General features: G+C 42.3%; 1 protein-coding gene across 3 annotated transcripts in view; it reads left to right on the top strand.

Annotated features, from left to right (window-relative positions):
• CFH (complement factor H) overlaps window positions 1–12,386 on the top strand; it is a 37,172-nt gene extending 24,786 nt beyond the window's left edge. The window contains exons 14-24 of one of the 3 annotated variants that reach the window (XM_040565503.1): window positions 427–603; window positions 2,018–2,200; window positions 3,576–3,752; window positions 5,943–6,149; window positions 6,739–6,915; window positions 7,586–7,762; window positions 8,805–8,981; window positions 9,733–9,915; window positions 10,652–10,852; window positions 11,580–11,774; window positions 12,016–12,386. In XM_040565503.1, coding sequence (XP_040421437.1) covers window positions 427–603; window positions 2,018–2,200; window positions 3,576–3,752; window positions 5,943–6,149; window positions 6,739–6,915; window positions 7,586–7,762; window positions 8,805–8,981; window positions 9,733–9,915; window positions 10,652–10,852; window positions 11,580–11,774; window positions 12,016–12,029 — 1,868 coding nt within the window. In that variant the 3' untranslated portion in view covers window positions 12,030–12,386. The remainder of the gene's footprint in view (window positions 1–426; window positions 604–2,017; window positions 2,201–3,575; window positions 3,753–5,942; window positions 6,150–6,738; window positions 6,916–7,585; window positions 7,763–8,804; window positions 8,982–9,732; window positions 9,916–10,651; window positions 10,853–11,579; window positions 11,775–12,015) is intronic. The other 2 variants (XM_040565504.1, XM_040565505.1) reach the window with 2 other exon arrangements.
• Window positions 12,387–12,645: the final 259 nt, after the last annotated feature.

Genomic DNA, 12,645 nt, shown 5'->3' with positions numbered 1-12,645 from the left:
GGGTTTCGGCTCTTGTAGTAACACTAATTGAAAGTGCACATTACAAATGTGTAGGTGTGTAACTGAATATAATTTTGATTAATCAGAATCAGGATCCAGATGACCTGGATTAATTGAAGGTTTTCTTACACTTTAGGATTCATGTATCTTTGAAAAACAGAATTTGGGAAATTAACCTTAGCTGAAACTACTTGGGGAGCAAGCTGTGGAGTTATCACAGTGATGGAAAAGAAGGGAAAGGTCTGGAAAGGGATTTAGTAAACTGGCTAAATTATATACATACCTTAGCTCTGTAGAAGGTATTGTTAGTTAATAGGAGTAGGTTTGACTCACCAAATGCAAATGTAATTCTTTTTATTTAAAATCTTTCAGATATTCAAATGTGACTCCAGTAAAATTATGGAATATTTCTGCTCTTTTCAACAGAAGACAAAATACCATGTGGATCACCTTCCTCTATCCCAAATATTGTTCTTCACCAGCAAGACCAGCCCCAGTTTTCTCATGGTGATGAAGTATTATATGGATGTAAAAAAGGTGATGCTAGAAGAATGAGGACAAAATGTCTTAATGGGGAATGGAAGCCTTTACCTCTTTGTGATGGTAATCTGTTTCCATAATATTCCAGATATGAGTTTAACATTGTTGTATTCAAAATTTCAAGAACTTCAGGAATCAATATGTAGCCAGAGATACTATAGTTTTATGCATCTCAACTAAGTGCTTTTTTATTTACTGCTCTTTTAAGTGTGAACATGTCCTTCATCCTGGAAAGACTCTGAAGGTACAAATTAGTAAATACTCTGAGTCAGTCTGGGGAAAGAAATGGACAGTTACACAGTGGGTAACATCAAATATGATGGCACATCAATTATGGCACTGCACATCTTTGGTGTGCAATGACCTTATGACAGTAGTTTTTTTACCTATTTTCCCGTGTTCCTCTCCAACAAAGACCCTTCAGAAGCCTTGGGACGTACCAGCAATACAGTCACATGCCTATTGTATTAATTACATGGAGATTTGTGTCTGTACATACTACTTTGATTTTTAAAAATCCTAATAGAAATTAGAAATAGTAGTAATAGCCATGATGTGCTGGTCTTATCTTATCCTTGCCATTTTTATGTAGATTAGTCCTTTTCATTTCTGATCAGTAGTTTTCTCTTTTTTTTTCTAACCTTCCCATTTAGTTTCACAGTGCATAAACTGTTGAAAGTAAAGTCTTTTTAAAAGATGTAAAATAAACCCTTTGCCTAAGGCAAAAAGCCAATGCATTGGAGTCAGTAAGGTTTTTTTTTTTTTTTTTAAAAAAAAAAAAAGTGATATTGTACAAGAAGGTGTTTTGGCTGGAATAAATTTGACTAGAGTATATTGGCTTTTATTTATCTTTAGTGAAATACAGTTTATTATATTCTATTCTTAGTTTCCCTTTCTACAGAAGTGATTTTATATTTCTCAGTGATTTGGATATGCTGTACCTGTATTTGCAGTTATGTTGAGGATTGAATCTGGAACAAAATACAATCTGCTTAGCTTTCGCATTAGCTTGTCTTCTCACTCTCAGAATCACCAGTCAAGGACACAAAACCTGGTTATGACTTACATACACTTTCCCTGGAGACTGATACCTGGTATATATTTAGTGCGGAATAGTACTACCGCCATGCTCCTGTTTCTGCAGGCAAAAGAAGGTTTCTATTCTTGTTTGTCTTACTACTCTTCTGTAGTTTTGAGGAAGAAATGAATGCTTAGCTTTTCAGTTAATGAACTCAGCAGAAGGGATCCTGTTAAAATAATTTTGTGAGCAATAACAGTCTGTGCTTTAGATAGCAAGAACAAAAAATTGTTTCTGTAATCTAGGAATCTTAGGAGTTACTTCAAACTACTGTAAATGAAAAAATATCTTCACATGGGCATGCATTAGGAAACCAATGACCTCTTCATCAGTGAATGCATATGTACATCTTATCTGAACCGAATCTGTTCTTTAGCTGTTTGTGTTGATTTTATTCAGCTACATCGCATCGCTGTGTGCCTCCAATGGATGTTGAGGTTGTACAACCTAGTTCTTTTTCCAAGCCAAAAAAGGAGACTGAGCCACATGAAGTTATACAGTATAAATGTACATCAGCTGACAACAATATTAAAGAGGCAACTTGTGTGTCTGGAAAATGGTCACCGGAGATTGATTGTACAGGTGTGGTTTTACAATGCATACGATTTCTTCTTTTTATATTGGAATGATAAATGCTCATTATTAAAGCTTATTAGTATCTCTGTGCCACTAGTCTGAAATAGAAATGCTTACACGCTTATATATGTGTGTGTAGTCAACTATATGCTAAGGGATAGTCATGGGAACTAATGATGAGAATGATTTGAACAGTGAATTAGGTTCAGACACACTATTTTTGTGAAGCAGACTTAATAATATCTACTATGACAATTGGAACAGCTGTCCCTGTCACTTCTGCTGTGAGAAAAGATTCAAAGATAAATTTAAGCTTTTTTTCTTCCAAAAGGGCTGTACCCTGGTGGAAATGGGAGTACCACATAGCTCAAGTTCCAGCCAAAGTTACTTTATTTTCTTTAAAATTCGAAGCTCTTCTATTGCTATTTTTTTATTCTATTTTTTCCCCAGTCATTTCTTAGCAAAACAACAGGAAAAAAGCTGAGTTGGCCAGACTGCCCTAATCTAATGCACACCAAAGGTCAGATGCCTGCAGGACTGCCTGCAAGAGTGATAGGTAGAGCAGGATATTGCCTGTAAAAGAGTAAAAACAATCATGGCCTCATTGCCTGCTTTGATTATGCCATATCGATGGGAAGGGATGTGTGGAAGTGGAAGAAGTGCATAGGGTGTCAGCCACTCGAGTTAGCATTCTCTTTCAAAAACAGTCCCTACCTTCCCAGTGTTCTGAGACCATGTGAAGCAACAAACCAAGCTTTTGAGGTTTCCTCCTGCTCAGATCTACCTCTTTCCCTCTTTTTTCCTTTCCTATGACAGGAGCTGCCCCTCATTCCTTGAGTGGCAAAATTCACATTTATTTCTTTGTTTCCTTTCGTGGTTCTCATTTAACTCTACTATTAGCTATGTCTGGGGAAAACAACAACAATAACAACAACAAAGCAAACAATCAGAAAGAAAAACTGACAAAACCAACCACACAAACTGTAAACAACCAAGAGAATCCCAGAAGCTGGACCAGTTTTCCTGAAATACCTCACCATACAGAGAGAGTCAGGGAAAGCACACAAGCTTGTGCAGCTGTGTAAGGGAGAGAGGGGACTACCAGCTTACATTACTGAAGAAATTCTGATGTAGAAAAATATTTTGATGGTGTATTTTTCTGACCATGTGTTCTGTGAATACATGTTGAAAACATGAGCACCTAAAGGCAGCTCTGGTGTTTTTGAGGCAGAACAAAATGATTATGATACTAGCTGAAGCTCCAGGTAGCTACTGAAGACTTATCTAATGCCAGTGTTTTCTTGGTTGTTAGTATTGTAATCTGTGATGAACTGTTACACTTTATCTTATGTTCTGTTATGATGTGCATATGTGTCCTTAGGTGAAAACAGTTGCCCACCTCCACCTCAGCTGCATGGTGCTAAACAGATACCAATTGAAAGAAATTACAAGAATGGGAGTAAAATAACTTTTTCGTGTCTTGAGAGTTTCCAGCTCATTGGTGGGAATGAAATAACATGTATAAATGGGAGATGGCAGTCACCACCACGCTGCGTTGGTCAGTAGTGGATTTTTTTTTCTCTTTGTTTTATTATGAACTTCTGTGTTATGTACTTGCACTCATCATTAGCAGAATGATGATATTATTATTGTTAAGACTGTCACAAACAGGTAATTGTGCAGAAAAGCAATAGAATGTAAGTTGCTAAAGAAGGTGCAGTTGACCAACTGTTGGGTAGTATGTTTGTGGGGTGTTTTGGTTGGTTGTTTTTATTTAGACAGACTCATCTGAGATGGAGCATAAAACCTTCAGGCAGCTCCTCAGGAGCCGTGTGTTTATTTATGTTGTTTGGATGTAGTTTTAGCAGTCTTTGTTTGTTTTTCTGTCTTTAATCTTATTTGATTTTTCTCCTTTCCTTTTTCTGACTTCTTCCTGTAATACAAGTATAAATGATATGGCATAACTTTGGCCATCTGTTCTAAGGAATCATAGAACCACAGAATGGTTTGGATTGGAATGCACCTTAAAGATCACCTAGTTCCAACCCCCTGCCATGGGAGGGACACCTCCCACCAGACCAGGTTGCCCAAAGCCCCATCTAGTCTGGCCTTGGGCACTGCCAGGGATGGAGCATCCACAGCTTCTCTGGGATGTTCCTGTGCCTCACCACCCTTTGAGTGAGGAATTTCTTCCTAGTATCTAATCTAAATCTACCCTGTTTTAGTTTAAAACCATTACCCCCTGTCCTATCTCTACACTCCCTGACAGGGTCCCTCCCCAGCTTTCCTGTAGGCCCCCTTTAGGTACTGGAAGGCCACTGTAAAGTCTCCCCAGAGCCTTCTCTTCTCCAGGCTGAACCACCCTAACCCCCTCATCTTGACTCTATAGGAGAGGTGCTCCAGCCCTCTGGTCATCCCCATGGCATTCATTCCTCTGGACTCATTTGAATATGTCCATGCTCTTCTTGTGCTGGGTGCCCCAGGTGGGGTCTCACAAGAGCAGAGTAGAGGGGGAGAATCACCTCCCTCGACCTGCTGGCCATGCTTCTTTAGATGCAGCCCAGGATACAGTTGGTCTCAGCTGCAAGAACACACTGCTGGCTCATACTGAGTTTTTCATCAACCAACACTCCCAAGTCCTTCTCCTGAGGGTTTTTCTCAATACAGTCTCTGCTCAGCCTGTATTCGTGCTTGGAATGCTGAGGAATCCACAAGCCAACTGTTCAAACATTGCTGATGCAGATGATATCTTGTAAGCAGAAGTTCATTAAGAAGTAGAAGAAAGTGTTTTCAGAAATGGGTAGGAGATAGATGAGCGCAGGACAAACAAGGTGCGAGCTGGTGACTGATGTGCACAACATGCCAAGCAAGCCTGTATTTTTAAGCTGCAAAATTCTAATGCCCTATGGTTTCTTTTCTCTTTTGTTGCTTGGGAGACTCTGTTTCTACTGATGTGTCAGACATAGAGAAGAATAATGAAAAAAGTGCTTGAGCTGCTCATAAAATAAATTATATTGCAATAAAATTCTCAGTCACAGTTACTAAACAAGAAGTTTGATTGTAATTAGATCTTTTGTCTTGCGGAATTCAGAGAATTCAGAGAAACGTATGCTTTCAACTTGATGTGTCAGCTGATGAAACCTAATTCGCTAGTAACCAAAAATGTATATGAAACATAATTTATGTTCACCCCTTCTACAGTCATGTAAGAGAATAGCATAGTGGGACAACCCCAGCTCAGGAGGAGTTTGTAGAGGTTTAATCCACTCTGTGTCTGGGGAGGTAGGTTATACTTCTTAAGCTCTGCTGCACTCTGGTATTTCCCTTATGTCATCAGGAAACCCCCCATGACATTGGTATAATTTTATTAGTGGTGGACAAGCTTAATTTAGTCACAATTCTAGAAACTCACTTTCACCAGGACAAAACAACATCTCTTCTGATTCTCTGTCTATGATTTTTATCATTTTCTTTTTATTAAGTTGTAACTGTATCTCCTTGGCAAGATGTGGGAAATGACTCTAATTTGATTCAAAGTAAAAAGAAACAAATCCTTTTGGGATTTTCTTTGAGGGAGAGAGGAAAGGAGTTTTGCTTTGTGAATCTTACATATTTCTTCATCTTACTTTCAAGCCACTTAATTTTTGTTTGGATTTTTTTTTCTTTTCCTTTTCTGTTTTAGACTGCATGTCTTTGGAATATCAATTGTCTTGTAATACTGTTTGTCTTTGTGCTCCATATTTTAAAGAAAATCCCTGTTTGCCACCGCAACCTGTAGAATATGTAGATGATCTCAGGCTGGAAAATCAAAACTTAAAAATGGAAAAAGAAGGGAAAACAATTTATCTGGCTGGTGCTACACTAAATGTGGTTTGTCATCCTGGATATAAGTTAGATGGACCATCAAAGATAACTTGTTCTATGGGAAACTGGACTTCAGCTCCTACATGCTCTGGTAATGTCAAACAAGACTTTTCCTGAGATGTACTTAGTTTGAAATAATTTTAAACTGGAGCTTGAATTGTAGCAACAAACAGTAATTCCATATTTTGCTATGGAATCTTATTTTTCCTCATGAATGTCTTCAAAGCAATCCTGGTGGGGGGCAAGGCTGATACCGTTGAACACAGTTTATTTTTTTATGTATTCCTGTGGTATATTTGCAATCTATGTTCAGAGTCAGTCTCTGCCAGATGAGTCATGGGCACATCCTTATCATCCAAGGATCTGTTTTCTACGGAGTTCACTAGTGAGTAGAAATTACTTTGGTGCTTCAATGATAGACATCACTTCTGTATAGTAAAGGACAGAAGCCTTTCCCAAAGTTTTCTGGCAGGGCTAGAAACAGAATCTAAATCTTTACATTGCCTGAAGTTCACATCTGTTTAGGGTACTAATATTTAAGTTTCTGAATGCTACCTTTTATATTCACAGGCAGTGATTGACTATGCTGATCCTATAAAAGGCATCTTTTTGGTGGGAACAATCCACTCATTCTATGTGTATCACATTACCAAAAGTTTCAAGTTTGCATATCTTTTCAGAAATATCATGTGGAAGGATTCCAGCAGTTGCCAATGCTGCATTTGAAGGCAGGAGCAAGGAGAAGTATGAGCCTGGTGAAACAATTCGCTACCAGTGTCATGAAGGATTTCAGGTCACTGGTCCCCCTGAAATTTTTTGCAGAAGGGGAAATTGGTCAACACCACCATTTTGTGAAGGTATAGGTTGTACTTCTAAGTAGTCTATGACCCTTCTTAGTCTTTCAGGAGCACTAATTAATATAACGCCAACCCATACATGCAAGTGAGTCAGACCAGTAGAGCTGATCATTGAGTTGCTTTTAATAGACTGCTACAACACCTATTTTTCTGGTCCCTGAGAAGCACCAAGCAGGACTGATCAGCAAAGAAATCTTTTCCCCTTCCGGTCTGAAGCCGGTAGCCACAGCTTCGCTCACTGCTTAGATCAAGCAGTCAGACGGTTATGGAGAAAAGGGTGTTGGCTGCAAGGAGTGACATAGCTGGTAGCCTTACATATCTTAATTCCGTATCACTAGAAATTTCAGTCTATGAAAGTTACCTTCAGATAGTAAATAAACCACTTCATTCTCCAGCGCTTTGGCACACAATGCTGTATGGCATCAGTCTGCACATTCGGCTGGTCTCTGCAACTCCTTTCCTCTTTTTAAGTCACTTTAGGCAAAAAAAATAATTGCCTGGTGAAGCGTTGCAGAATGAAAACCATAGTAACTTCCTTTCCTACATGTAGAAAACGACCTACCTTACACAAACCATCTGTCCTCATCAGGAACAATGATGCTTGTGAATGCGCTATTCTGTGATAGCCATATGACTGTCCTACTATTCTTAAACGCACCTCTCTTTTCAGACGTCAGCTGTGGAGCCCCACCTGAAGTTCTCAATGCTCATATTACCAGCACTCAACAGCAGAGGTATCTGCCTGGTGCCAAAGTGCATTATGAATGTGAAAGCAATTCTCAAATTATGGGTGTAAATTATGTCACTTGTTCAGATGGACACTGGACAAAAGTGCCAAGTTGCAGAGGTAGGAATTTGTGCTTTCATTATGGCTGTTAGCTTCGTGGGGACTGTTTGGATTACCTAAATACTAGAAAGACTTTACCTTTTTTAGTTTTGTTTTCTTTGTGTACTGCAGCTTTGTACCTACTACTGCTTTCTTGCACAGAACTTTAATTTAGCTTAATGCTTCTAGAAATACTATGGGTATTTTCATCAACAGCAAAAACATCTTGAAGAAAAAAGGCCTAGAATATGCTGACTTGTTATTCTTCTCTGTGATACAAGTAATTTCCAGACTACACCATTTTACTGACCTTCAGTAGAAAGATGTGTAAGGGCTCCTCTGTTGTGTTCAGCCCTGTCAGAGAGTATCAGAATGGCAGAAGTACTAGAGGAGAGAAATAGGTGTTCTTCTCTGAGGCTCCACTATGACAGAGATCCCAGCAGAGCCTCAGGAACTAAAACATGCAGGTCGGCTAGGGTCTGCAATACAAGAATGTTCCTCTGAAGAGGAGCTGTGCTGTCCTCCTATTCCCTGCCCAAATCTGTGGCTGGAGACTGAACAAGTGCAATTTGGCGTTCATACGCCTCCATGGAGTCAACTTTACTTACCTGTCCATGAGCACTACAGGCTGATAACTTCTTTGGAGCTCTACAGTTCAGCAGAGAGCCAGCTTGGCTGCTACATCTGTGATTTTCAGAAGCGCTCGGGTTCTCAGCAGAGGGCCATGGCCTTGCAAGGAGGCTTTTTGTGGCATACGGTGTAGCTACAGAAATGTTGGCTTTTTCTAGAAGCTCTGACTGTCCCTGTCATCTCCTGAGAATGTGGAAGGTGTTCTGCTGCCATTGTCATGTTAATTCACATTCCTGGGGTTCACAGTGTTTAGAAACACTCATGGTCAAGGAAAAAAGGGGGGGAAAATAATCAAGTCATGTTGGTAAGGCAATATTGTCTCTTGCGCTTAAGAACATCATCTGGTCAGTAACAAGATGATTCCCATAACTGTAGTTTGTGTAGGGGAACATGTGAGTGCCTACAAATCAAGTGCAGAAATGTCTCTTTTCAGATGTGACGTGTGAACCTCCTCCAGAAATTGCTGGTGGAAAAGTTCAAGGTGTTAAAAAGCCAAGGTATTTGCCTGGGGAGACAGCTCACTATCAGTGCTGGCAAGATTTTCAGATGACGGGGGCTTCCACCGTAACATGTCAGAATGGGACCTGGACAGAGCTGCCCCAGTGCAAAGGTCAGTTCTCTCTCTCTCCATGCAGTAGACTGTCAGTGAAGACTGCCCTCAAGCTAGCTCAGTGGCATTTAGGTCTCCAAATTTCAGTCTCAGGACTGTGAGCAAGTGCAACAATATCTGTCAGACTCAGGAAAAAGGGATTTTCCCTGGTATCTCTCCATTTGTGGTGGCAGGATGTGTTTAATGGAAGTCTACTAGATGAGTAACCTGGATGGCTTCACTCAAGGAGTGCCACATCTGGAAAAGCACCCTGAGGCTGAGAGCAACTGCTGGCCAGGTCTGATTTTGAGACTCCAACCTTTCACTTCTGCAAATCTGCTTTCTGAGAATGCCTAATGTGAAGAGAGTGAGAAATTGTGCTGGCTGCGCTGGAGAACAGAGCTCACAGCTCTCCTGCCAGCTGACATCCAGAAAATGCAAGTGGTGCATTGCCTTCGTGAATGCCGTGTAATTGACTCCACTGTTACGTTACCTGCAGGTCGTAGCTGATGGGTGAGCTAACACCTGGTACCATGTTGGTGCCCAGGATTTCACGAGCACATTGAATAATCTCATTTGATTTCATGAGGCATGTGCTAGGTTTCAGCACATGAACAAATGCAGCTTTTCTTGTCAAGGTGACAGTTTTCTCTCTGCTTTCCTCCAAGTCTCTCGAAGTACTGCCTACGTGGTGTTCTGAAGAATTTGTGGCCAGGGCTCTGTTGCAACTGAACTCGGATGGTTTTCTTTCTAATGGTTAATTTTCCTCCAGGGAAGGGTAGAAAATGTGGCCCACCTCCAGATATTGAAAACGGAGACATCCTTTCCTTCCCATTGCCAGAATATGACCAAGGTCAAACTGTGAAATACAAATGTGCAAGTTTCTACGTCCTGAAAGGACCTGAGCAAATCACTTGTACTGACGGGCAGTGGACAAATCCCCCAGTTTGCTTGGGTAGGTGGAAGCTCGTGCTGCGTGGCCAAGAGCTGTGTGAGCTGCTCGTTGTCTTTTTCTCAGGCCCTGCGGGCGCTTCACTTGTGAAGCAGCACTTGTGCTGGGGCTGCGACGCTGACAGGGCAGAACAGCAGCTGGTGCTTCTCCTGTGCAGAAGGAATTTCCTCTGGAGGTCAGCTCGTGTAGCCGCCTCTGCTGCCTGCTGTCCCTCCCTGCGCCCAGTCACCAACAGATCCAGGAGGAGGGGAGTTTGGCTGAGCCGCTTCTGTGGGGGGAGCTCCACCGGTGTGCCATGCTTCTGAGCTGGGGACGCTGCTACGGTCCGCAGGCTGTGAGGAGGGAGGGTGGGTTGGTGTGAGTGCAAGGAAATCCAGGGCCACGAGGAAATGAATTTGAGATGTGCTGGGACGGGGGCAAGGAGAGAGCCCAAAAAAGACTCAGGGACGTTCATTGCTGCCTGCTGAGTGCCCCCACCCCAGGCTGTGCTTCCCCCTTGCCCTGTGAGACTGTCAGAGGGCAAAGGCCTCTCCACAGCGGTGTGTGGCGACTCAGCCATATCATTTTTCCCTTTTGCTTTGTTGAGAATGTCTTTCCTGTTGGAAAACTCAGAGGGTGAGAGCACAATGGTAGAAGAGGTTTGTGATGTGAAGTACACCCGTAGTCTCGGAGCGGGAAAAAAATGTATGTGTGGTGCATCTGTATGAACTGATGACATTCTTCTCTTGCCTTTTCCAAGCGGCTTGTACGGCCTCTGAAGAAGATATGGACAGAAACAATATTGAGCTGAGATGGAGAGGAGAAAGAAAGCTGTACTCGACATCAGGAGATTTTATTGAATTTGATTGTAAAATAGGATATGTGCAGGACCCAGCATCTTCCCCATTCAGAGTGCAGTGTATGGACGGGACATTAGAATACCCACGGTGCAAGCCAGGAAGTAAGTCACCTCCACTCTGTCACTGCTTGGCCGCTGCCTTGTTGCAGTTTTAGTGCAGAAGCTGAGAGGAAAGCCCATAGCAAGTGTACCTGGGGAAGTAATAGCGGAGCACCAAGGTGTGAGAGCACCCTGCAAAGCTGCAGGCCATGAGGGGAGGTGCCCCCAGGAAGCCGCCGACTGGCGTACGTGAGCTGGAAAGGCTCCTGGGGAACGGGCTCACTGGGGCTCATCAGGGTTACTGGTGCTGGGCCTGCCCGGCTGCTTCCAGGCAGGACGGAAGGGCTGGTAAGTTCCCTGCAAGTGGCTTCCCTGAAATTGGAAGGTGCCATTTCCCTGACTGTGGCAGGGCTGAAGAGCAGGAGACCATTTCCTTGCAGGCTCTCCCAAGCCTGCCTGTGTAGCAGTTTCCCTTCTGCAGCAGGAAACCTGTGCTTGTCCTCCTCCTACAATTTCCCCAAGCCCCGATTACTGCGACATTGCTGAAGGGTATGAAATGGGCTTTTGCCTTTCATCATCGGCACTGTGCGTTGATACGGGTGGGGACAGATGCAGCGGGGATGCAGCACGGGAGAATAAGTAGTTTCAGTCACTCAGCTGGTACCAACAGCTTCAGAGGTTCAGTTGACAATACGAGGTCTAGAGGCAAATTATGAAAGTACTTTCTCTTGTGGTGGTGGCTGTTTGTATCTTTTTCTACTTTTTCTCTTATTTTTTTTTTCTTCTCAAGGGAACTGTAGATTGAGTGAGACAGAAATGAAGAGGAACAATATTAAACTAAGACAGTCAAGGAGAAGATCTAACACATATCGCTCTAAGGAGACTATTTCATTTACATGCTATTTTTCCTACTGGGAAGTCTCAAACCCAGAGGATTTTGAGGCACAGTGCAAGGACGGAGTGATTAACTACCCCCGATGTGAATGTAAGTGCTCTGTGTGGAGGGCACAGTGCTCTGTAGAATTGTGGACAAGAAGGGAGGGTCAGCTTTAGGGGCCTTCACTTAACCCTCTACCAGTTTGTGTCTGTCGTGGGGCTGCTCCTGTTCCAAGGGGCCTGGGGAATGGGAATATTAGGCAACTTTGCTGTCTGCTGCTCTCAAGAAACATGTCTATGTGCCAGCCGTGGTGTTCATTCCTTTTCCACTTTTTTTCTTTACACTGCAGCGTATTTTGGATAAATGGAAAGGACATGAAGGAGCCCAGCTGGAGAAATGAAAGATCCTTTGACCAACCCAGTGATTTGAGCACAGTTTTCCCTGGAGTTTGCTGTTTCATTGTGCTGTGTTTGCAGCTTAGCCAATGTTCTGTGTTGGAATTTGCCTTTTTTTTCCTTTGAATTGTTGTATGATTGTTTTTACACTTAACCTTTTTTGTAAAGGTATTTGCATTTTATCCATTCAAATGACTGTACTTCCTTCTTACTTTTGTTCTGTATTGATCTCACTGTTATTTTATTAACATTTGCATCCTGAAGTAGGCTGGCTTTGGTGGCATACTGAGACATGAATTAAAGCGTGCAGCTAATTTGCTCATCAGCAAGTAGTGTGTGTGTGGGGTCTTGTCTGCTCCTAGCTTCTTCTCCATGTGCTTGCCTGGGAATTTAGCCTGGGTCATGGCAGAGATGAGTGTCCTTACAGCCTCATCATGATGTGAAGGTGAGTGGTCTCCTTTAAACAACGCAGGGAAGTCTGTGGATCATAGACCCCAATTCTTATGCATGTCTTGAGCCTCTGCAATATTTCATGGAAGGGCGAGATTTTGGAATGAAAGCAACTGCGATTCCTTGGGAGGCAG

This window comes from Cygnus olor, chromosome 8 (genome assembly GCF_009769625.2).
Source record: "Cygnus olor isolate bCygOlo1 chromosome 8, bCygOlo1.pri.v2, whole genome shotgun sequence".
Classification (NCBI taxonomy): Eukaryota; Metazoa; Chordata; class Aves; order Anseriformes; family Anatidae; genus Cygnus; species Cygnus olor.
This window is presented reverse-complemented; position numbering and strand designations above follow the sequence as displayed.